The sequence below is a fragment of the Gossypium hirsutum genome, chromosome D02, assembly GCF_007990345.1.
Source record: "Gossypium hirsutum isolate 1008001.06 chromosome D02, Gossypium_hirsutum_v2.1, whole genome shotgun sequence".
Lineage (NCBI taxonomy): Eukaryota > Viridiplantae > Streptophyta > Magnoliopsida > Malvales > Malvaceae > Gossypium > Gossypium hirsutum.
In genome coordinates this window covers 67,468,532-67,492,566 of record NC_053438.1, presented here as the reverse complement: position 1 = coordinate 67,492,566, position 24,035 = coordinate 67,468,532, and the positions used below count along the sequence as shown (strand labels likewise).

The 24,035-nt window shown below is 32.1% G+C and overlaps 3 protein-coding genes across 8 annotated transcripts; 1 reads left to right on the top strand and 2 right to left on the bottom strand.

Moving 5' to 3' along the window:
• The first annotated feature begins 1,155 nt into the window (after window positions 1-1,155).
• On the top strand, window positions 1,156-3,977 carry LOC107908995 (uncharacterized). 2 transcript variants are annotated; one of them, XM_016836341.2, is made up of 9 exons: window positions 1,156-1,634; window positions 1,749-1,836; window positions 1,935-2,020; window positions 2,189-2,267; window positions 2,425-2,484; window positions 2,581-2,702; window positions 2,799-2,870; window positions 2,969-3,108; window positions 3,664-3,977. In XM_016836341.2, exons 1-8 carry the CDS (start codon window positions 1,294-1,296, stop codon window positions 3,069-3,071), a joined length of 951 nt encoding a protein of 316 aa, XP_016691830.1. In that variant the 5' UTR covers window positions 1,156-1,293; the 3' UTR covers window positions 3,072-3,108; window positions 3,664-3,977. The 2 variants fall into 2 exon arrangements, with proteins under 2 accessions (XP_016691830.1, XP_016691829.1); XM_016836340.2 differs by lacking the exon at window positions 3,664-3,977 and having other exon boundaries at window positions 2,969-3,301.
• LOC107908994 (uncharacterized) lies at window positions 3,311-6,603 on the bottom strand. Its single transcript, XM_016836338.2, has 6 exons — window positions 6,040-6,603; window positions 5,583-5,809; window positions 4,821-5,067; window positions 4,650-4,735; window positions 3,868-3,947; window positions 3,311-3,753 (listed from the first exon to the last, which is right to left on the bottom strand). Exons 1-6 carry the CDS (start codon window positions 6,151-6,153, stop codon window positions 3,539-3,541), a joined length of 969 nt encoding a protein of 322 aa, XP_016691827.1. The 5' UTR covers window positions 6,154-6,603; the 3' UTR covers window positions 3,311-3,538.
• A 2,407-nt stretch (window positions 6,604-9,010) lies between these two features.
• On the bottom strand, window positions 9,011-18,029 carry LOC107908996 (katanin p80 WD40 repeat-containing subunit B1 homolog KTN80.3). Of its 5 annotated transcripts, none has more exons than XM_016836342.2 (19): window positions 17,466-18,029; window positions 17,203-17,351; window positions 16,896-17,026; window positions 16,104-16,221; window positions 15,754-15,980; window positions 15,050-15,152; window positions 14,795-14,865; window positions 14,556-14,630; window positions 14,311-14,454; window positions 13,988-14,210; window positions 12,665-13,417; window positions 11,762-11,821; window positions 11,561-11,682; window positions 11,321-11,455; window positions 11,113-11,187; window positions 10,897-11,009; window positions 9,771-9,887; window positions 9,610-9,678; window positions 9,011-9,501 (listed from the first exon to the last, which is right to left on the bottom strand). In XM_016836342.2, the coding sequence occupies exons 2-19, from the start codon at window positions 17,228-17,230 to the stop codon at window positions 9,447-9,449; spliced, it is 2,619 nt and encodes an 872-aa protein (XP_016691831.1). In that variant the 5' UTR covers window positions 17,231-17,351; window positions 17,466-18,029; the 3' UTR covers window positions 9,011-9,446. The 5 variants fall into 5 exon arrangements, with proteins under 5 accessions (XP_016691831.1, XP_016691833.1, XP_016691832.1 ...); XM_016836344.2 differs by having other exon boundaries at window positions 9,011-9,498; XM_016836343.2 differs by having other exon boundaries at window positions 17,448-18,002.
• Window positions 18,030-24,035: the final 6,006 nt, after the last annotated feature.

Genomic DNA, 24,035 nt, shown 5'->3' with positions numbered 1-24,035 from the left:
AACTTGATTTAATATTTTCTACATTAAGTGATAAGTAGTTGCCTAGCTACTTATCTAATTTAATGGTTTATCAAACACACCTAAATATTAATTAATTACCCTAATATTAATTAAATGATAATTAAGATGCTTAGAGTTCTATTTAGATAATAACACTATTTTATATAAATAAAATTAGCACAATTTTTTAAAGAAAAATAAAATAAAATAAACCCAATTTTTTCCTCAAAAATTTTAACTAATAATTGTAAAATAAATTATAATTATCACAAATTTTCTTATATTTTATGCTTAGAATTTTATTTAATTAATAACTCTATTTTAAAATTAGAACCATTTTTGTACTAATAAGTTTAAATTAAATTATAATTATTTTTAAAATTAAATTAATAATATGATGGAAAATAAAATATACTCGGTCAAGTCTTTCTAAACTCATGCTTTTATATATATTATAGATATTTTTTTAAATATTTTACTGTATCCTATTGCACACTTGTCATCACCTTACCCTTGCAGTGTACTAAATATGTTTTCTTTAAAACTATATTTGATGATTAAATATTTTTTACACATAGTTAAACATTTTTAATTACTTAAAAATCGATGTATGTAATATAATTAAGGTTAAAATTTGTTATTAGTCCTTATACTTTATGAAAGTTATAGATTTAATATTTGCATTTTAATTTGATTGTTTTTAGTTTTTGTACTTCTTAAATTTTAAATTTTAGTTCTCACCAAAAAAATAACTATTAAATTCATTAAAATTTTCTATTTTCAAAATATGACGTGACAAATATATTACATGTGTAATGCCATACCGGCTTGTTATTTATTTATATTACTCACTAAAAATACAATTAATGGATTAACGGTAGTCGTTTGCGTTAAAACTAAAGTTTCAAAATTCGAAAAAGTATAGGGACTTAAAATGATTCAATTAAAAAATATGAATTAAATCTACAACTATATGCACGATATAATACTAGTAATTGAATTTAACCAAAAGGATTTAACTGCTAATGTTTGGATTAGGACTAATTTAAAATCTGCAAAGTATAGGGACTAATTGTCAATTAGAAAAGTACAGGGACTAAATCAACAACTTTCACAAAGTATATAGACTAATAGCAGAATTTAACCTATAAAGAAGGTAAAATGACCTTTATTTCGTAAAATCAGGAAAATATGCTGATTTTATTATATTTACAGTGAAAAGGCCGAAAATCTTTTTCATTATCCTCAATGATCAATAAACACTGGAGAAAACTTTGCAACGGTGATTGAAAGATGAGCATGGCAGTGAAAGGGTTTTTTTGCAATCCAAATACAAGTAAAATTGAAACCCGCCATCATCTTCTTCGTCAAGTTTTAGCGAGGCAGTCATTTCCTATTTCTTCTTTTCCTTCATATCCGATTCTAAACAACGACGACGACAAAAACAAAACACCCATTCTTCGAATCCGAGCTGCAGCAGCAGCTGAGGATAGCAATTCGACTGTTAGCGTTTCAAGCACAAGCGACGTTAAAGGGTCGGGAACGACAGCGAGAGGGAGGAGACTTCTCAAGATACGTGAAGAGAAGAGGAAACGAGAGTTCGACAGGCTTCACAATTATCCATCATGGGCCAAGTACTCGTCACTTTCGTCTTCTTTTATATACATATACGATGCATTCTACCTGTTCGACTTATTGCCTCTGTGAATTTATTTTGTTTGTTTTCTCTTTTTCGGCATTAAAAACAGGGTACTCGAAAACGCTTGCAAAGACGATGAGGAACTACGAGCGGTTCTTGGTGATAGCATTGGCGACCCTGAGCAAATGAGGAAACGAGTTCGTTAACACCCTTTTCCTATTCCCTTTCTTCATTTCCTCAGCTTAATCATCTATAATCTGATATTCTAATGAGTTTTCTGGTCTATGTTTTGTAGATTGAAGAGCGTGTTAGGAAAAAGGGTAGAGATTTTAACAAGAAAAAGACGGGCTCTTTGCTTGCTTTTAAAGTCACCTTCCGAGAGTATGCCTTCTACACTATTAGTTTATCCATGATAGTAAAATGTAGTTAGAAACGAACAACTTAGAGCAATAAGCTCTTGCTGTATGATTAAACTAATTTACCCCTTAGTTTCAAAGTTGTATGAAGTAGCTGATGTTTCTCTAACTTTCAATTTTTATGGCTATTCAGTTTTAATCCACTTGATTCCTATATATGGTTCGAGTTATACGGATCACCTTCCGACAGAGAAGTCAATCTCATTGGCAGTGTAAGCAAAGCCTCATTCTCCTTCTGATTCCTTCTTCTGGCAAATTGGTGCTGAATTTATTTAATTTTAGAAGAATCCTTTTTGTATTTGCTCTTGTTTTGTGTATTATCTGTTACGTACAAACAATTTATGTTCACTGAATTTGATATACATGCAGGTTATTCAGTCATGGTATGTCATGGGACGCTTGGGTGCCTTTAATTCCTCTAATTTGCAGGTTTGGCAATGGTTGCCTTTGCTCTCCATTTTCTTAACTTTGACCAGGTCTTGATTCATAAGAGAAAATAAGCTTCTTGATTCATATTGATGACAGGTGGGAAATGCTTCAATGGAGTATGATCCCCTCTATGATGCAGATAAGGGTTTTAATGTGATGCCATCATCGTTCCATGATATCAGTGACGTTGAGTTTCAAGACAACTGGGGCCGTGTTTGGTATGATTTCTGATGTTCAATCTGCAGTTTTCATTTTAGCTTCTTATTGCTCTTTCTCATGGAATAATATGACTAATTTACACGATGACATTACAGGGTAGACCTTGGTACCTCGGATTTCTTATCCATTGATGTTCTCCTCAACTGCATGACAGTGTTAAGTGCAGAGTAAGTTTAAATGATACTAATACGTAAAAGAATATATATATATATCAAATTTCATGGTGAATATGTCTACATTGGTCCCTTTTTTTCTTTTATGGCAGTTATTTAGGCATTCAACAGATAGTTTTCGGTGGTCACCAGATGGGTGATTGGGAAGAGGGTATGACAAACCCCGACTACGGCTACAAGTACTTCAAAATCTGAACCAAACATTGATCCAGAATTGTCAGAAAACTAGAAGGTTAGATACGTCTTCGGTTGCGACTCATGTAAACACTGATAGACTCTAGGATGTAGATGTAAAATCATGGATCCTGCTTTTTATTCCCTCCATTTTCAACCTTTTAAAGTGATGATTCCCATATAAACTGGTACTGCTGCTATCAATGGATGCTTGTAGTTCAATAGAAAGATATTGTTTCATTGGTATTGAACTGGAAATGTTTTTCACTTAAACCAGCAATAACCTTTCACTATCTATATGCATATATATATTATACATACAGAATCCAAACCCCATTTATCCATTGTTACTGACCCCAAGATTACTGGTAAAACAAAACTGTGGAAATGCCTAAAATGCTTATGAATGCAATTCTTAATCGATCTCTTGAATTGTGGCCTCCTTTGTAAAAAAGAAAAAGAAAAAGAAACTATGACTAGGGTTAACATTAGGGATTTTGGAACTGACGAGACATGAAGAAGTTGAAGTCATGGTGCTGGAATTGAAGTTGTCTCAACCAATTGCAAGCAGCTGTTTGTTGACATATAATGGTGTCCTTGTCTGATGTTTCAGGGTTGATCCACAATGTTCCAAACAGCTTGTAAGTAACCACTGCAAATGGAGGGAGTGAAATTTCTTCTTTGTTGCTGCCTGTTCTTGAACCTGATCAAAACCCCAAATCCAAAAAAAGAAGATCTCATACCAGACAAGATTGAAATTAACAACAACAACAAAAAACATTGGATTAATTGTAGCAGTTGCTTTGATTATATGTACCTGACAATGGATGGTAGGTAAGGAAACAGGCCGACAGTTCTTTCACATTCGTTGCCATTGGAATTTGATACACTGGATACCTAATCAAACATAAGCAAACCATTTTTAGACTTCACTAGATTCATAAATACGAGTATATATCTCGCATTCGAATATACTCAAAATACTTTGGACGGTTCATGGATAAAGTTAATCACAGCTCAATTTTTCACCTAGGCCTTTTCTGGTTTGCTCAACTTGTTGAATTAATTTCAATTTTTCATCTTTTATATTAAAAAAATTTAAAGACTGTTTAAATAATATTTTACAAATAAATATAAAATTTTAATTAATAAATAGTATTTTAAGCTGGATCAAAGCTAGGTTAAGCTGGATTAAGAGGACTTCCTGACCTTTAGACAAATCTAGTCTAATAAAATCAAATGGGAATCTCTCTTATACATGGGACAAGCAAGCCTCTATTCAATTTTGATTTAACTTTTTTTTCCAAACACCATTTTGCCACTAGAACTTATTACTTATTTGATATAAAAACAAATTAAATTTTCTTTTTAAAAAAATTCATATATTTATTTTCAAAATTAATAATTATCGAATTGGTCAAAGATCAATAATTATTTATCTATACTTAAATTTATTTGACTTTGAATAAGTCTAATAATTAAATTATAGCTCATATTTATGTCCGAATATATTTTGAGAATGTATACTTTTAACATTATCAAAATAACATATATCTTAAATCAATGATGCAAAAAGGAAAGGAGATGAATGGAACATACCAAGCTATAGCCATCCAACTATAAGGTGAAATTTCGGTGCTCCGAAGATCAAATAAACCCGGATAATGTTTGCCCAACTCATTCATCTGTTTCAAACAAGCTCTCAACACTAACCTTTCAGTGATTTCAAAAAAGTGGGAATTGGCTAATGAAAAACAACTTCGGACTCACCTTTACTTGAAGGGGAACTCGATCATAAGGACTCGCCATCTCGTTGTATTGATAGTACAAGTAGCCATATTGATCCATTGTATTTGTTTGAGTGGAATCCTCGTCCCAAGCGGCCTCGGAACTCAAACACGAGTCATTGCTTGAAGCTGAGGAGTTGTAAATTTCGCTCCTGCCGCCGCCATCATCATCATCATCATCATCATTACAACAAGAGACGTTTTCAGGTTTCACCATGTTTCCCAGCCCTCTACAGTTAGCCAAAAGGGATGAGAAGCGAGAAAGAAAAAAAGCAATAAAATTAGTCATATAAAAGGTCAAATTGTGAATTTAGTAACTACTCTAATTTCGCTATTTTTAATCATGTAGTTTTCCAATTTTAAAATTTACAGGAATAATAGCCATTAAATTATGATATTTCAAAAATCATACACAACAAGTATATTTACATGTGTAATACAATGTTTGCTTTGCTATTTTTATATAATTTCACAAATTATTAAGTTAATAAATTTAACAATTACCCTTTAAAGTATAAAAACTTAAAGATTGAAAATGATCAAAGTAAAGAACATATACTAAATAATATAGGATTAATAGTAGAATTTGACCTAATGAATTTACCTGTTTAGCTTAGGATCGAATTTCAACAATATAAAAATTAAAATTGATTAAATTAAAATATAAGTACTAAATTCACAAATTTACGCATGCAACAAACCACAAGAACTAATAACAAAACTAAAAGAAAAAAAAAAGAGAGACCTGAATGAGGAAGAAGAGGGTTTGAAAGTGTATATTTGCATAGCTGATAATGAAGGAGAATAGTACTGAACGACACAGTCGCCATTGTTCACCACAATTGGGACATCAACACCATAAGCACTCCACTCGCTATATGACTCCCAAACCTCACTCAAACTGTACCCTTCTTCATCTCTTTCTTTCTCATTTGTTTCCAAATTGCCACAATTTGAATCTTCATTACATTTCTGCCGATTAACATTAAAAACCAAATTTCCAAAAGAATTACGTTTTTGTATTACATTTATTTAATTAGTAAATTCTATGAACAGTCAAAATCAAGAATTTAATTATTTAATTAAAAAGAATTTAAAATACATTAAAAACTCAAGTCCGATGATTATTATATTACTTTTTCTTGAATTTAGTGAAAATAATATACACATAAGAGAGAGGGAAATTGAAAGTATTGTAGTACCTTAGGTAGCAATCGAGTAGGAACAACGGGAGTGATGCACCGAAGAAAGCATTGAAGATTCGAGTGGTTTGAAGCATACGGGAACGGCAAATCCCAAGGAGAGAACACCGACATTGTCGAATCGATGAATATGTGCTCAATTTGTCGTAGCAATAACAGGATTAGTTAATGAAAACACACCAGCTGTTCGTACATATGCCAAACTCTTTAATTATATCACTTAAAAACATATATAAATTTCTCTAATGCCAAACCGTACAAACAACATTTGATTTCTTCTCCACCTTCTCTCTTCGATCCTTTGCGACCTGTACTTTTTCCTCTTTTAATCCATGAATCAACCTTGTATCGAGCTATAATGGATGACAACAAAATTGAGTTAAACGAGGTGACTCGAAGCCTACTGATTTTAGAATTTAGCAATTGGACGGTTCTGGTTTTTGCAAACAGAGACAAACAAACTCAGTTTTGATTCATAAAAACAAAGAGTCACGGATTAAAAAAGAAAAAAAACGTGATGCTTTTAATTTTTTATTTTTTTTAAAAAAACAGCACCTGAATCAGATCCTGATGAAAATGGTTGAAGAAAATTTTAAATTTTATTTTAAGGTGGAATTACGGGTATTTATAAGCATGTTATTTAACGTATTGTTTTTTTATTTGGATTAATGAATTTTAAAATTGAAATAGAAATAGATAGAATGGAAAATTAAATATTCAAAATCCAAAGCCTTATCCAGAAATGCTATTTTTCCAATTTTGATATATTTCCTTTTCATTTGTAAAAAAAAAGATTTATTATATCACCGTTAATACCAAATGCTAGCTCGAAAACGATTTGAATAAAAATATAAATCCGAAAATTTATTTAGAAAATACATCAAACCCCAAATAAAAAATAAGCTAGGTGAATTAGTACCATAGACAACTCTAATAATGCTGACATCACCAAATGGGTTCATATGATGATGACGGATTTGGCTTAAGAGGTATGTGCCATTTGGAGGCTGATTCTTCACTCCGTCTATGGTCCATCCTTGGACCCTCTTTCGAATAAGATAATATATTAATTTATCGATTTAACTGGTTTAAATTATTCGATCGGTTCATCTAGTCGGTTAAATTTATAAAAAGTAATAATATATTAAAAATTTGGTTTATTCAATTTTTTGCTTGTTTCAATTAGTTTGTATTAATTTCCAAATCAATCAATTTAATAATCTTCTTCAGACTAGTTCTTAGTTGATTTTCGAGCCAACCAATCTGATTTAAACAACTTAAAAAGAAAAGATATTTCCTAACATGATATTTTGATCTAATAAATTTTAGGATAAACTACAAATAGGGTTACTAAACTATTAGTAAGTTTACGTTTTTGTCACTCAACTTTAAAAAGTTACAAAATTGTTATAGAACTATTTATAAGTATTCATTTAAGTCACTGGGGTATTAAAACTGTTATTGTATGGCCTTCTTTATTTTGCACTGTCTGCACCAATCAAAAGCTCTTACTCCTTTTTTGTTCTATAGTTCAGTTTTTTTTCTATGAAACAACTTTGAGCATCACGAGTCATTGAACCAAAATCCAAATAGTTTTTTTCTCTGATCTTTGATACTGGTTGTCAGATTGGCTTGGATCTAAGGTATATTCTTTTGCTTGTTGATGGTTACCAATCCACTATATCGATCGTCGAATCATCGCTTGGAGCTCATTGACTGAATTTTCTTTAAAAAAATTAACATCTCGGTGATTTAAATAAAAAATTTCAAATAGTTCAGTGACTTATATGAAATCTTTGGAATAGTTCAATGACCAGTTTCTAACTCTTTGAAGTTGAGTGGTCAAAACGTAAATTGACCAATAATTTAATGACCTTGGAGGAATTTACCCTAAAATGTATTCGATGGTCCGGTTAGTAAGTGCGGCTCGTTTGGGTTGGTCTTGGAGAAGGTAATCTCTAAACCAAGTTTACTCAAATTTAACTTACTATTTAATAAATATATTTTATTTAAATATAATTATAAAATATTTTATTTAGTTTTGAGAGTTAAACTCAACCATACAAACATTCATTCTAAATTTTTAATCTTCAAAATTGAAAACATTCTAATTATTTCCTTAAACTTTTAAGGTTATATAAATAAAGTTTTTCCATTACTAAAATTGTAACTGATTAATGATGTTAAATCTTATGTGACATAATTTAAAATTTAAAGTTAAAAAAAACAAATATCATAAAAATAGATGTCATAAAAATCTTGATTTTGAAGTTTTCGAAGCTTTTACAAAAGCTTTATTATAAGCTCTCTCTTTTTTTTTACTTTATTTTTAGTTTTAACTTTTAAAAATTACACAGTAGCATTCTACTTTTCTTTCAAATTTGTATTTTAAATTATACCATATAAGATTTGACATGTCATAGTTAAACTAATAGATTTAGTAATGAAAGAACTTTAGTGCTATTAAAAAATAGCAAAACAAATTATTTAATGGTATTCAGACCTGCATAGGTGCTTGAATGGGACTTGAAAGAAATTTAAAAAGTTGTAGGTTGCGACCCACCTAGCGAACTCCTCTAGTTTAATTTATTAAGTTTGGCAAAATAATTTATATGAAAATAATTAGCAAAAATTCAATAACTCAACAAATTAGTAAATATCAACCATTAACAATTGTACTAACTTTTTAATTTTCATAAAGTACAAGCACCAAATTTTGATAGGGACCAACTTGATTTCCATACAGAGATGAGACGGTCAATTATTTGCTTAAGCTCAACTTGAGGTGAGAAGAGCTGTTATTTTTTTTATGTTGGAAACAGAAACTCCGTTGACATGAAAAGCATTACACAAACTGAGACAGGCGGTTAGATTTACGATACCTGGTTTCATTTTCAAGACCTTCCCAAATATCTGAAGACAAAATTATGAACCCAAATATCTGCAGTCCCATCTTTTGGACACGTGTATATTCATAACAATATAAATATATATTACATACGAGAGTCATAAGGTACAAATTGATGTTCATCATATTGGGTTAGAATGTGTGATACAGTGGTTGGCAATTGTATTCACTGAGTTTGAAAAAAAAAAAAAAACTTTGCAGAAACCAGCAGCAAAGTAATCAAACACAATTAGCCTTCAAGTCTTCCCACTTAAATCAATCAATGCGAGTAGAATCAGCTTTACTTACCAGTTAAAAGGTCTCCACTTAGACCGGTATTTAACATGTACAGGGTGCAGCAGGACTTGATGAGACTATATGCATCGAAGTAGTGGTTGCTGCTTGGCCAGTATGTACGTGCCGAATCATGCTTTCCGAGGCAACTTACAGAATTCAATCCCGTTGAAAGCAAATAATAAGTTAGTGCGTGTATTCAATATGTTGATTTCAGTCATGATACTTATTGAAGTGCTAGGTTCAATTCCTGGGAAGATTTTGCAACTGATCCCCCTCTTCTACGGAGAACAAGGAAACAAAGAAGAAAATATCGCGGGAAATAAGTCAAACGGTATAGAACAGTTGCATATGATTAAACCCCATTAATTAACCACCATAGTAGTCACCTGGTAAGAGTAGGCAGACAGCGTTTTACTTTTTCGAGTTCTATAAAGCAGAGGTTGCAACGCTCAAACCTAGGACAATCAGCAGCATGCAATTTCGGTTAACAGTCCAATAACTGAATATTCAAACATTAAATTTGAAGTTAGGAAGTAAGCAGAGACACCTTTGTTCTGCCTCGATGTCTACACCAACAGGTGTAGAAGCAGATATGGTTGAATATATCATGGAACCAAATACCCTGACCAGCTTAAGCAGCATGTCCAGACAGATGCTCAAATGCCTGCAAAAGACTCGCAGTTAAACTTTATAGGTGGATGCAACTAACACCATCAGAAGTTTTAGGAACCAAGAAACTAAAATGCTACTCCCTTTGTCCCAGTCAAAGTTGACATTTTTAGGTCAAACTTTTTAAACTTTGACCTCAATTATTTTAAATATTTTAATTAATTAAATTTTATACAAAAATATTTTCAAAACTACTTTATTGAAATTTTATATGGTATATTTTTAAATTTTTTATTATCCATAATAAATTTTAAAAAATAAGAGGTCAAAGTTAAAACATTTTGACCACTAAAAATCAGAATATGACAAATTTAGGGAACAAAGGGAATATATCATTTTTACCACATTAATGCATCGTCTAGTTATTTATGACTTCTTTAGTTACTCATGTAATAACATGAGAAAAAAGCTTATTTATTATCTATGTATTAAAATAGATACACATAAAAAAATGGTTAGTACAAATTTAAACTTAAAATTAAAAAGATGAGTAAAAACTCTGGTAAATACTAAAACCTCTTCAAAATATGCAAAAGATTTTCCTCCTTTTTTCCCAAAACAAGCCATGTGAGTGGCTAAAAATTACAAATTGAAATTAGTTTATTGCTAACTCATATACTAAAAAATAGTGAAAAAATAACACTCCTACCAAACATAACATTAGTGTATTAACACAAGGAAAAGCTTAATTATTACATAAGTATTAAAATAGTGTCATAACATAAAGAATAATTAGTATAAATGTAAACTTAAACTTAGAAGTATGAGTAAAACCATAGAAAAAAAAAACCTCTTCAAAAAAAGTAAAAAAAATTCCTTTCCTTTGCTCAAAACAATTCATGTGATTGGCTAAAATTACCAAGTGGCGTTAGTTTATTACTAACTCATGTAATAAGGTTGATCGAAATACTACTGAAAGCAATTGATTTTTCCGGAACAAATGTATAACAAAAATCCCAAGCCTATTGACTACAAAAATGAAAAGATTATGACACTGTTCTTACCTATCCATATCACTACCAAGGAGACCAGACAGAAGTGGCAGAAGACAAGTGCAAATGTCCAATGTGACGATGTCCATTTTCTCAATGACAATGCTCATCACATCAGCAAGCACCTGCAATTTCCATCATAAAGAAAAGGAAGTGGCTCTTAAATATGTTTCATTCACATGAAAGTTAAACACGGGATAGATGAATTAACAAACATAAAGTGCTTACAGCATGATCAGCCATCTTTTCAATTGCACCAATTGCCCCCTTTATGTCTTTTCTTTCCCAATACCGATGAACAGCCTATAACCAATAAAAGCAAGGCTCAGCAATCTTCAATGAAAGTTGACCATATTGCAGACATTGTACTATAAAGTGAACAAACAAACACATAAAAAAAACCCATTAGCATGCCTTCTATGTTCTTAGGGATCACCTGTAATTTAGCTAAACGAGATTGCATGGAACTAATGAATTGATCATGTTGCTCCATTAGATCTGCAACAGCATCCCCATCACTGGCAGAAGGCATTTCTTTTTCCACAGATGCAGGGTATCCTCTTTGTTTATACTTTAAAAAGTAATAACATGAATACATAAGTTATCATTGACAGGAACTTTGAGAACATATTAGAAAAGGGAACCAAAGTAAATTCAAGATTTGATCTGTTTTTACCACATTGACAGAAGGCATGTTTGCCATTGATGCATTCTTCGGAGAGACACTCATAATAGGTCCATCATAATTAGAAGATCTCCCTCTTTTCTCCCAATTTAAGACTACTGGACGTGTTCTTCCTGAAGAATTGACCAAGTACAATGAGTTCAGTCCTTCATAGAATTGTTTATAATATCAACGAGCAATCAATAGATATACCTCCTTTTAGGCTTTCTAAAGGATATGTATCTCTATGTGTTTTTTGCACATGTGCATCATCTGAAACAAAGAATTAAACTTCAACATGAATAGTTCAACATTCTAACTAGAGAAATGCAAAACAGCCGGCCCAAGCCAGACAATTTAAAAACCAAACAAGTCAAGAATGAACGTAATGTAATGTGACAACACACCCCAACAATTATCCAATAGCCAAGTCAAGATCAATCTATTCCATAGCAGAAACTGAAGTTGAAGTCACACATTAGTTTTGCTCGTTCCGCATCAATCAGCATGCCTCGTAGCTAAGCCAAATTAAAGTTCATCAAGGCCAAATATGCTATCCCAAGGGTAAAACAACCTAAGAGAGACATAGACTCATAAGACTACTTCCCCATCACTGCACCTTGTCAGCCTTAAAAATGTAATATGAATATAGTTACCCAGAGAATGGAAGAATTACAAATATAAGTATAGTTCTTCAGTTAACAGGTTTCCACTGTGAGAGAGATCCCTCTTAAATGGTAAATTCTTTAGTTAAAAAACATTCTGCTGGAACAACTAGAAATAACCTGATGGTTACTTTTCATATTCATATTAAAATACCAATGAGACTACATTGTTCTATCCCCCTCCAGTGGCAGCTAATTGTTCTTTCCATCTCACTCTTTCAGTTGTTCCTATTAAGTCTCAAGAAAACTCAAGGTTGCTATTAAGCAGTCCTTTAATGAGAATTTCAATAGAAATATTTTCAGTTAAAATCTAATTGACCACCTAATGATAAAAGTTTTCAGGTCAGAAGCAAACACTATAGCAGATCTAAAAATTCAGGAAGAACAAGCAGCTAACTACGCATGAAATGATCAAAGGCAGAACTGTAAATTAAGAATTTTAGAAATATACGGTTTTCATCCCGGTAGCTTGAAGGCAACTCTGCTGTTGAGTTTGGTTCACTCTTGCCAGAGCCAATGCACCTATCTTCCCTCATATTCCTTTCAGCAGCAGACATTCCTTGAATAGGGCCTCTTACAGCAGAAAAAATACTCCTGTCCAGCACACTGTTGAATTCAGAAGCCTTAGAACCTGTAGTTTCAGAGGCAGCAGAGATAGCTGGCTGGTCCATGTCTTCCTTGAAATTTTGAAACTTCCGAAAACTATTTGTCTTTGACTGCAAAGAAAATGGCATGGTTCTTCCAACAATACCAAGTTCTTTCCTGGAATCAGCTCCCTGCTCGAAAGTTCTCCCGACTATTCCAGCTTCTTTTCTAGATTCAGCAGCCGGTTGGCTTGGCTCTAAACTCTTCCCAGCTATTCCAACTTCTTTTCTAGATTCAGCAGTAAGTTGACTTGGCTCTAAATTTCTCCCAGTTATTCCAACTTCGTTTCTTGAATCAGCAGCCTGCTCCACACTTCTCCCAGATATTCCAACTTCTTTTCTTGATTCAGCAGCCTGATCCAACCTAGCATCATTTCTAGGCACAATCACAGGTATGACATCTGACTTGTTGAAAATTGGAACACTGATGGCCAAACTAGCCTTCGTAGAACTCCTCTTTGGAGCTGCTACAGTAGGAACAGTTATGGAATTTGGTTGAGTAGTCTTTGGAGCAGTGTTTAAATTGACCCTCTGAGGGATACCAGGTGCATTTCCTGGGGCTTTAACCATTACGCAAAAATCAAAATAAGATGGATAAATACATAAAAGGTGCCCTCCAACCCTTCTTCCCCAACAGTACTCCCAGATATTTCATAACTTTTTTAAGTGCTAAGTTTATTATTTGGCTGAAAATGCATGTTTGTTGATAATTATCAATTAATCATTACCAGAAAAATTATTTTTCCCTTTAAACAAATTAACCTAATAGTACTGCATGCTTGCCAAAAGTAATAACATAATGTTCATCACGTAACAACATTAATAATAATTGAGGACACAATTTAAGTAGAAGAGAAAGTTTGATCATTTCAGCCATATGAAAGCTTTGCATCAACCCACTTTTTCTCCTTTTTTGTTTTATTGGTCAAAAAGAGTCATGTGGTTAACAGTGATGAGCTTGACTTGTCTCCCTCAGACCTTTTGCCTTTTCTTTTCAATAGGTAAATTTGATAGCAAAAACTGATTCAGGATGAATACTTGACAATATGGTTTCTAAAGAAAACTTTGAGAATCAAGACCAGAAAGGAAAGTGAAGATGCAAAACTCTAACAAATTAAAAGTAAACGTACTTTTGGACTCCTTGGCAGGATCTGAGTTTTGTGAAACAGACAACCTTCCAAGGGATTTTGTTTCCTTCACTAAAGGATCAGGATTTTGTGAAACAGAAAATCTTCCCATACTAGGTTTTGCTGCGTTCTCATTCAGTACAGAGAGGTTTCCACCTGAACTAGATTTGGGATCAAAGTGACCATTCACACGATTTGCATTACCAACAGCATATGGCTCTATACACTGTATCAAAGACCAAATTTAATATTAAAATCATGACATAGTGACTGTTAATTAAGAAAGATGTAGTGATTAAGTTTAACTGTAGAAAACTTAGCAGTACCGAGATATCTACAACCCATACTCCAACACAGCTTTGATTATATGAGCAGCCAAGAAGTTTTCCTTCATGAATATTAAGATCTGACAATTTAGACCATCCCACATCCACACCATCATGACATCTTATTGGTTCCCAGGAGAAAACCTAGAAGTTGCACAGAAAATGAAGTGCAAACTGGAATAAGATAGAGCTTTACCTAGTAAATCACTTTAGATTGATGATTTTGGATCTATAAAAGATCTCACCTTCAGACTTTCATGCAACCCACACAGTACAGTCCTCCCATCAGGACTGAAGGTCAAGCAACGGACTCCAGTGGCCTACAGTATATAGAAAAAAGTCATGCAAGCGTATCTTTTCCATAAAAATTAGGAAGATAAAAGATCCTATGATCTCAAAATATAAATATAGATCTTATGATCTGGATATAATCTCCAAATCGATCGAGAGAACCAACAAGTTTACCAAAGACCGATGGAAGTACCTCAGGCCCAGCTGAACCAATAAGTTCAAAGGTTTCAAGGTCCCAAAATTTAACAGTCCGATCAGCTGAACCTGTGAAAGTGAGAGGATGAATAATGAAAATCAAAGCGCCAAAGAAGGATTCACATTCACAACCACCTTAGACAACATAATAGATCTTAGGATAAGAATTACATTTTAGAACAGCATCATAGAATGAGTTCTCAAGGCAATGAACAATAAGCAACAGTTGCTTTAATACAAGGTAAGAACCAACCTGTAGCCAATAGAAACTCATGAGGATGGAAATCTAAGCACTGAATTTGGCCTTCATGATACTTGAAATCGTGTAATAGTTTTCCGGCAGTCAAATCCCACACCTATTGACATGTAGAACATGACAAGGATCAATGTCAAAGTTATCCTGAAACACTAAATTTGAAAGTATCATGCGCATACAAACTGCCTACACATCATTTAAATCCTTTTGTAAGGTCATGTTTTCTATCAAAGAGTACTGACTACTGACAGCAGGCTCTTATGCCAGCCTGAACGTATACCATTTACAACAATGGAATAGCCAACATATAACAAATCCTAATTATCAGTAAACCAAAGAACTGAAACAATGATGCATTCATAACCGTAAAACAGACAGAAAAGTTTTAAAAGTTGGCTGAGTTTGTGAATCAAAAACAATGTGTGAAACAAGATAGATAGTCTATCCAACAATGTGTGAAACAAGATAGATAGTCTATCCAACATCTTCAGCTTCACAGTCTCACTCCAAACTTAATTTCAGTTCTAATTCCCAGAAAAAAAAAGACAAGAAATGAAAAACATTCATGTTTATTCACCCTGCCATGCCCACACATATTCCAAAAGAAAAAGGATTATGGGAGAGCAAAAATGTGCAGAAATAAAGGATCACATCAGTGAAAAAAGGATTATCATCATTAACTAAAGTATAGCAACCCCGACCTTCACAATGTTGTCCTCACCACCAGATACAACCCATCGGCCATCTGGTGTAAACCTGATTGTATTGACTCCTCGTGTATGGCCCTTGTAAGTGTGGATACACCCTTTCTTTCTGATATCCCATATCTTGAGATTCGTATCAAGAGAACCAGATGCAAAGAACTCACCAAAGGGGTGGAAATCCACAGAGATGCAATTGGATCTATGACCAGTCAGAGTCCGAACAACTATAAAAGTATCAGATTGCAACAAAAGATCAATGTACTACATAATTTAAGACCAAAAGTTAACATACATCAACATGTTTGAATAACACCAAAAAAAAAGGCTATGGAATTAGACAAGCATACTTTTTGCCTCCTCCAAATCCCAAAGTTTGATGGTACCACTTGCAGCACCTGCAGCTACCAAGACTTCTGAAGAATCAAAGCTCACAGAATCTATCCCACTAGTATGTCCGGATAAACTCTGTTATAACAGTTCAAATACAAGATGTACAGCGTAAGACTTCATTGGTCACCAAAATGAACTATCAAAGTTAGAATTCTTTAATCTTATCACTTTTGATACCATACGTTATGTTTCCTCCCTTAGACTATACTTGGTTGAGTGGAAAAGTGAAAGGATGAAAAGAGAGTATGGAAAAATGGAAAGAAATTAAATTTTGAGTGTACTTGGTAAGAAAGAAAAGTGAGAGGAAAGAAAATAAGAGCTATGACCATTTTCCGTCTCAATACATAAAACAAATCATTCCAAATTAAAATGATAAAAAGAGGGAAAATGAGAGAAAGATGTAAGTTAATTCAAAGTCAAGCATTTTTCTGAACTTCCATTTTCTTTTTGCTCTTATTTTTGCTATACCAAGCAATGAATAGAAAGAGAAGTGAAAAGAAAAATATATTTTCTATCTTGCTATTTTTCTATTCTTCAATCTTTCATCTTTCCAATTTTCTTCTCAGTCAATCAAGCAAAGCCTTAGCACCTAGTTAGCATATAATCAATTGCAGCAAATAAATGATAGTGAAAACACTACTAGTATTGTTATTAGAAACACAGGAAAAATATATATAAAAAAATGCCAATAAGGGAATTTGGAACGAAATTAATAATTTGCATTGAGCAAATGCTAGGAGAAAACTGACCAGTATGGCGTTGGGTTTACCAATAGCCCAAAGATTAACCTTGTGATCTTCCCCACCAGTCACAAGAACCCTCGAAGATTTCCTTCCAATCTTTAGGCAATTCACACTTGAAGAGTGTGCGACAAATTCCTCTGTTCATTATAACTGTTAAGGCTACCCCCAAGTGAAATTACTAAAGAATAAACAAAACGCAAGGAACAGTAAAAGATCAGTTTGAGGTAATCAGTACAATTATTACGGAAAACCCAGATCAGGTACAGCAAACTGAAACATAATTTCATAAAAAGGAAACCCTAAAAAAGGATACGTAGCTTGTAAGCGCGCTTGGTGGTCATGGCGGAAACGAAACAGAAGACAAAACCCTAGCAATGGCTATAGCAAACATTCAAATAAAAAAATTGATAAATGACGCCGTAGATCTCATCCTCATTTCATTATTTTAACCACTTTCTACGACTGCAAAAACGAGAAATTTCCACTGTTAGATCGGAAACATTAAATTAAACAAAAAATGAAATTAAAAAAACTGAAAATGAGTAAACGACATTTTACCAGAAACCAGAGACTTACAGAGAAGACAACAGTTGGGAGAGATTGCTTCATTGTTTAACCTTCTTTCTTGGGTTTCCTCTAGAAAATTTATATTATTTTATACCCAAATAGAAAAAAGAGTAGAGAAGCAGTAGTTGTACAAACAAAGAAAATACAAATAATAATGGAAAGAAAATGAAGTAAAAAAATGGGTTGCTTTGCTCTTTCTTTTAAGTCTGGACACCAAAATTTCTTAAAATGTTCTCAGTAAAACCCAAATCTGAAACTTAAAACCAAACCTCCTTTATGAAATCAGATTTTCCAGAACATATAAAGCTGAAGAAGAAGGAGAAGAAACAAGGAAGAGAAAATAATGGGGCCGCTTTCAAGTTTCAGTTTCACTGCAGCTGCTGTGGGTTTTTCCTTTCACAGAATTTGATTTAAAAAATAAATCTTTTTTACCGAATCAACAAGTTTTGGATTTTTTTCATTTCAAAATTAATCTAGAAGGGAAATTGGAGGGAGGGAAATCAAAAAAAGAAAGTTAATTCTCAAATTGGGGAGGGTAAATTACAGTTCGTTGAGTCCAGCCCAATTGCGGAAGCTCCATTGAAAAGACTAGCCAACCTTTTATATATAGTATAATTTATAATAAAATTTACTTCAAATCGGCAAATTGGTTGGATCGAAAATTAATCCATATTTCCATCTGAAATAAGATAAAAATATCTATTGACTCATGAATTAATATGGGCCAGACAAATCAATCGGATCGATAATCAGTAGTTTAATCTATACGATCATCGATCTAGTTCCAAAAATATTGATTCAACTTAAATTTTTAAATGTTTTAATTGGATAATCAAATCATATCAACGAGATCTTTTCATCAATCTAGTGATTGATTAGAGCATTAAATGATAATTCAATTCTGGACCAAATTGTAAACATGTTTGTATCTATAGGATAAATAGCATTAACATGTTTCTTTGGGAAAAAAAAGACATCTAAATTTTATTGATATTTTCTATTTTTTTAATACATTAGATCCAAATTATCTATGTAGTAATTACATAAGTATTTATAATTTAATTCACACGCTTAAAAAACATGACTACTTCAAATTCAAACGAGTATTTATTACCTAAAATTGATATTTTAAAGACTTGATTGAATCATTTTAGAGTTTACGGGTTAATTTAAAACCCATGTAATAATTTGAAGACTCTGGTGAAATTAACCCTTTTTTTTAAGTAAGACACTTTTTATCAACCATATAAGCTAATTAAATCTTTAATTATATAATTAAATCCGAAATTAATTTTTTATTAATTATAAAAATGAGTGTAAAGCTCTAACAACAATGCGATTAACACGACTTGAATTCAGAGATAATGAATACCTTAATTATTAGGCCAACACACGAGTTCCCGAAATTAAACTTTTAAATTTCATAAGTACATGTGGTATTACTTGGAGTTTTGAAAATTAATTAAGGTAATTAATGAAATTAAAGTGGGAACCACTTGAGATTATGGTTTCGCATCTTTGTTCACTTTTTTTTTTCATGCCATCATCTGAATCATGTTTATTTTTATTGCACGCCACCTCATCCTTTTACCTCAAAATACCTGTGAAATTCTTTATTAATATTTAATTTTATATGATTTTCCATTTTCCACCTCAATACTTCTTTTTATTTAATTTCAAAAATGGAATTAACTGGTGGATTTTTCTCTTAACGACAATGTTTTATGATAATAATATCAATTAGAAATGTTCATAGGTCGGGTCAAATCAAGTTCTAATCGAGCGGTATTTAGGTCAATTTTTTAAATTTCAATTCAGTTCAACCAGAATAGTGATTTTACTTTTTTGCCAATGTCTAGTCCAAATTAAAAAAGGTAAATCCGAATCCAACTTGTTCATAAATGAGTTTTTATTTTAAAATAAAAATTTTTAAAAATATAATATACTAAATGCACAAAAAACGCTAAAATAAAAATTTTCTAACACATTAAATAGACATTAAATAGTACATATATTAAAAATTACCATAAATATTTTATTATATTAAAATAAAAAATAATAAATATTTTATTGTACTAAATATAATTTTTAAAATTTTATATTTTGGGTTGGGTTTTTTGTTTAGGTAAGTGTTCTTTTAGGTTTTGAATAATGGGTTTAATTATTATTGGGTTAGTGATTTAATATAAATATATATAATAATTATTTAACATATATAATTAATATAATATTTTTATAACATTATATATTCAGGTTGGGTCGGGCTCAAGCAAAAGAATCTTGGCCAATGTCCTGCCCATATGGAAAACAAGCTTTAAATTTTACCCAAGCCCATTTTTCAAGTCTCGTATTTTATCCAAACTATTTTATTTTTTGGGCTGTTCTTCAAACCCAAAATCCGTCCCATGAACAAGTCTAATTATAATATATAAAAAGATAATACAAAAGATTCTCGTAGATGTGCATCGCTAATTAAATGACACTCGTCCCTTCATTTTTCAGCTGGAGTAAAAAAAAAGAAATAAAAAAATAAAATTTATAGGTTCTGATCATATATATTCTTTTTGATACAATGCTTAAAACTACCCATAGCCCCTCCCCAACCCATAAATATGCAGATAATGCGCTTCAGCGTACTCAAATTTACGTCTTCTGTATTGAAAACATTGCTCATAGCAATCGAACTAAAACTCAATTGGCTTTAATAATATATTTAAAATAATTAGTCCATGCAAATAATATCATTATCTAATTCTAAATAAGTGTAATAAATTTAATTTTTTATAATAAGTAAAATTTTGATGAAATGATTATTAAATAAAATTTAATTCAAAATTAAAATTTATTGTTAATTAAATGTAACTTATAAAAGAATTCGATTTCACATTTTACAAGTGTAAGAATTAAATTTATTTTTAATATCAAACTTTTTGATAATTTTTTTTTGGTATTGCTCAAAATGAAAACTTTCTATTTACAAATGAAAATAACATCAATTTATGATTTATTATCCTACTAAAGTACTAATTTTTTTTAAAAAATATACTTGAAAAAACCATTAAAAACAAAATAGATATATATAGTAAAATGAAAAAAATTTATATAAAAAAATGTATTTGTATTAAAATAATGAAGACGAAATTCAATTGTATATATTGGCGGAGCAAGCCTCTTAAAATTGAAAATTTTTATTTAGTAACTTTATAATTTATAAAATTTTAAATTAATAATAATAAAATTATAATTTAATCCCAAAATAATAAAAATTTAATTTAATCTTTTAAAAATTATAAAAATATAATTTATTAAAATAATAAAATTATACTTTTATCATCGTTAAAATATATAATTTAATTATCATCCAAAAAAATTTCTAACTTTATGTATCAGTAACATGATTGGAGTGTAGTAATCATGAAAGTTGAAAAATGGTGGTTGTAACGTGTATAGGGATAAGATGGTATTTTGATTTTCCATGCAATTGCATGTGCAGAAATATAGTAATATAATTGAGATGGCCAGGCAGCAGCATACAATAATTCTAAACAAATCCTATAAATACAAAATATAAATACATAAAATAATTTTAAAATTGATAAAATACCTTAACTGTGATTGATCCAAAGTGAATGATTAAAAACATGATGGTCTTTTTATCTATCTGTCCATTTTCCTTTGCTTTCGTTTCTTCTTCACATTCTCTTCGTTGATTTTTTTTTTTTGGGGGTGCTTAACTAAGTCAACGCTTATTCTTTTTGAATTCACAAGAATCAAAACATGGAGCCCGTAGAAATAATTTCATTCAACCACTAAGTGCATTTATTTATCCAAGTTTTCTATTAAATTTATTCCGTAATTAAATTTGAGTGGACAATGAAGGACTCAAATTCGAGTGTGTTTCAGTACGTATTATTTTTCTATTTAAGAGTTGAGAATGTATTATCGTCCATTTTAGATTTAACAATCTATGTATTTATATTATACTCATATATTTTAGCGTATCATAATTACATTTAAGATATTTTATATTTAAATAAAACTATACAAGTTAATAATTTATATTATGTAAATTTTGAGACATTCGTGTTCTCACTAGACCTGTCCATGGGTCGGGCTGAGTTCGGGCCGGGCCTGAAAATTTTTTTCGGCCCTCCCCCTAAGCCCGGGCCTGGCCCGAAATATGGGCCTAAAATTTTGCCTAGGCTCGCCCCAAGAAAAATATCTTAAGCACGAGCCCGGCCCGGCCCGGCCCGGCCCATTTTTAAAATAAACATTAAAAAATATTTTAAAAATAAAAAATTATTTTAAAAGTATTTTAAAATTAAAAAATAAAAATAAAAATATATATTTATTATATTCGGGCCGAGCCCAGGTCAAAAAAGTGGTGCCCAAGGCCCGGCTCGTTTTTTAAACGGGCCTCGTTTTTTTTGCCCAATCCCATATTTCGGGCCTATATTTTTACCGAACCCTCCCATATTTCGGGCGGGCTGTCGGGCCAGGCCGGGCCGGGCCGCCCAGCCCATGGACAGGTCTAGTTCTCACGTCGTGTTTTATTTTATTTTTCATATTTTAGCTGATTGAAGAAAGCATTACGGCAACCGGCAATGAGTGGAGATTGGATAGGTGGAGCCAGCAACCTACTTGATTAAGAATGCATTTTTAGAGTTAGGAAGGTAAAAGATGGGAATGCCATTTCTGCTCAACCATCATCTTCACCAACTCAATAATACAAACCCAATCATTGCAAAACTCCACGCCCCTTCACTTTTCTCTTTTTAAAGATTCAGTGGCGAGGAGCACTTTGCTGAGGCCCAGGATCCACCAGATTCTTTCATCTAACACTGCAAGAACACACACACACAAGCATAGTAATGCCGGTATTTTGGGCCATAAAAGCGATGCAAGATTGAAATAGCATAACAAGGTTCATGATTTTCCCTTCGGTGGCTAATGTGGGTTACTTTTACCAATGCAGCAATGCAGAAGATCACAGCATGGCATGATTGAGTGACAGCACGGGATTTAGATTCATAAACGGGCCGATGGTAGGGAGAGAGCTGAACTAAATGACATATACAAGTTTCAAGTTAGTTCCTACCTTGATAATGTCACTGGAACCAATGCCAATTTGTTCATGTGTACAAATTAAGTGCTGCAGAAGCATACATACATTATATCCCACCATTGCATACCACTGAACTACTCGGATTTATATGAGGATCCACTTCAAGATATCAGTATAGAAAAGCAACCATCATTACCAAAATTATTAAATAGCATTTTGCCAAACTGACAGGTTACTAACTCTCGATTCTAAGAAGAATGTCCAGACCAGTTATAGCAGTAAAATCAGGCATTACCTCAATTGAGTTGCAGCATTATCTCCTTAAAAGATATAAATGAAATGCACATTTTAACTCCAGTAAAATTAGTTGTGATAACATATATGCTCAAAGAACCATATTCAAACAAGAAGAGCTCCCTTGGGGGGCGGAGGCTGGTTTTACAAGTAACAGTACTGCTCACTTTTTACCATTCAAGATAGAAGACCTCTAGCAAACTAAAGAAATACCTAATCAAGCTGTTTTATAAGAATTCATAGCCATAGAAAAGCAAAGAACCACATTTAATTGCAGTAGTCGAAGTATAATATTAAGGTGAAGAGAACCCCAGTGGCATTTGTCTTTAAGTAGAATTGCAGTCCATGAAGTTTGATACTGCTTTACAAGAGTCAGATAAAATGGTAGCAGAATAATGAGTTCCCCCACAGCATAGAATAGCAATGTCAAATAAGATGTGGCTAGATATTCATGCATGAAATGCTTTCACAAAATTAACCAACAAATTGAAAGACAAGGCATTTGCAGACATGCAATATGAAGGATTTATCTCATAAAGTCATGCTTTATAGCGATTAAAAGATGGTGCTCAAGAAATGTGCCAGTGTAATGAAACTTGATGACCTAAGTATTATAGTTCAAAATGAAGCTACCTTGGATAAATCTGCACACAGAAAGCCAAGTATAAGATGAACCAACTTAAAAAGTCGTCCATTCCATTATAGCAATCACCTTATCTGATAACACAGTTTTTAATACTATTTACTGAGAGTAGATGCTATAATTTATCACCAATAATAGCTATAATAAGCACGACAAAATATAGAAAATTCAGCAGGAACAAAAATGGAGAATCCACGTTACTTTCTCAAACAAGAAAAAAATAAATTTAGAATTTGGATTCCAGTTTCTAAGTCATTCGCCTATCAGTCTGTGAAGAAGTTCCAGCAATGACATTAAACGAAAATGATCCTAATCCATTTACACAAATAACTCTATGGTCACCGGCACCTATGTTGTAAAAGCTACCACTAAAGCAACTCAAATTTCCCTATTGTCTACTTCGAGATGGACCCATCCCCCCCCCCCCACAAAAAAAAAAAAAAAATCTTTATCAGCTAGGCAAGCACTTTTGTGATTCAACAAGTAAGATTCTTCTCTTTAATTCACCAGTGCCGTAAAATGTTAAAAATCCACTAACTATCTTAAGCACCAACTTGCATACTAATACGTATAAAAC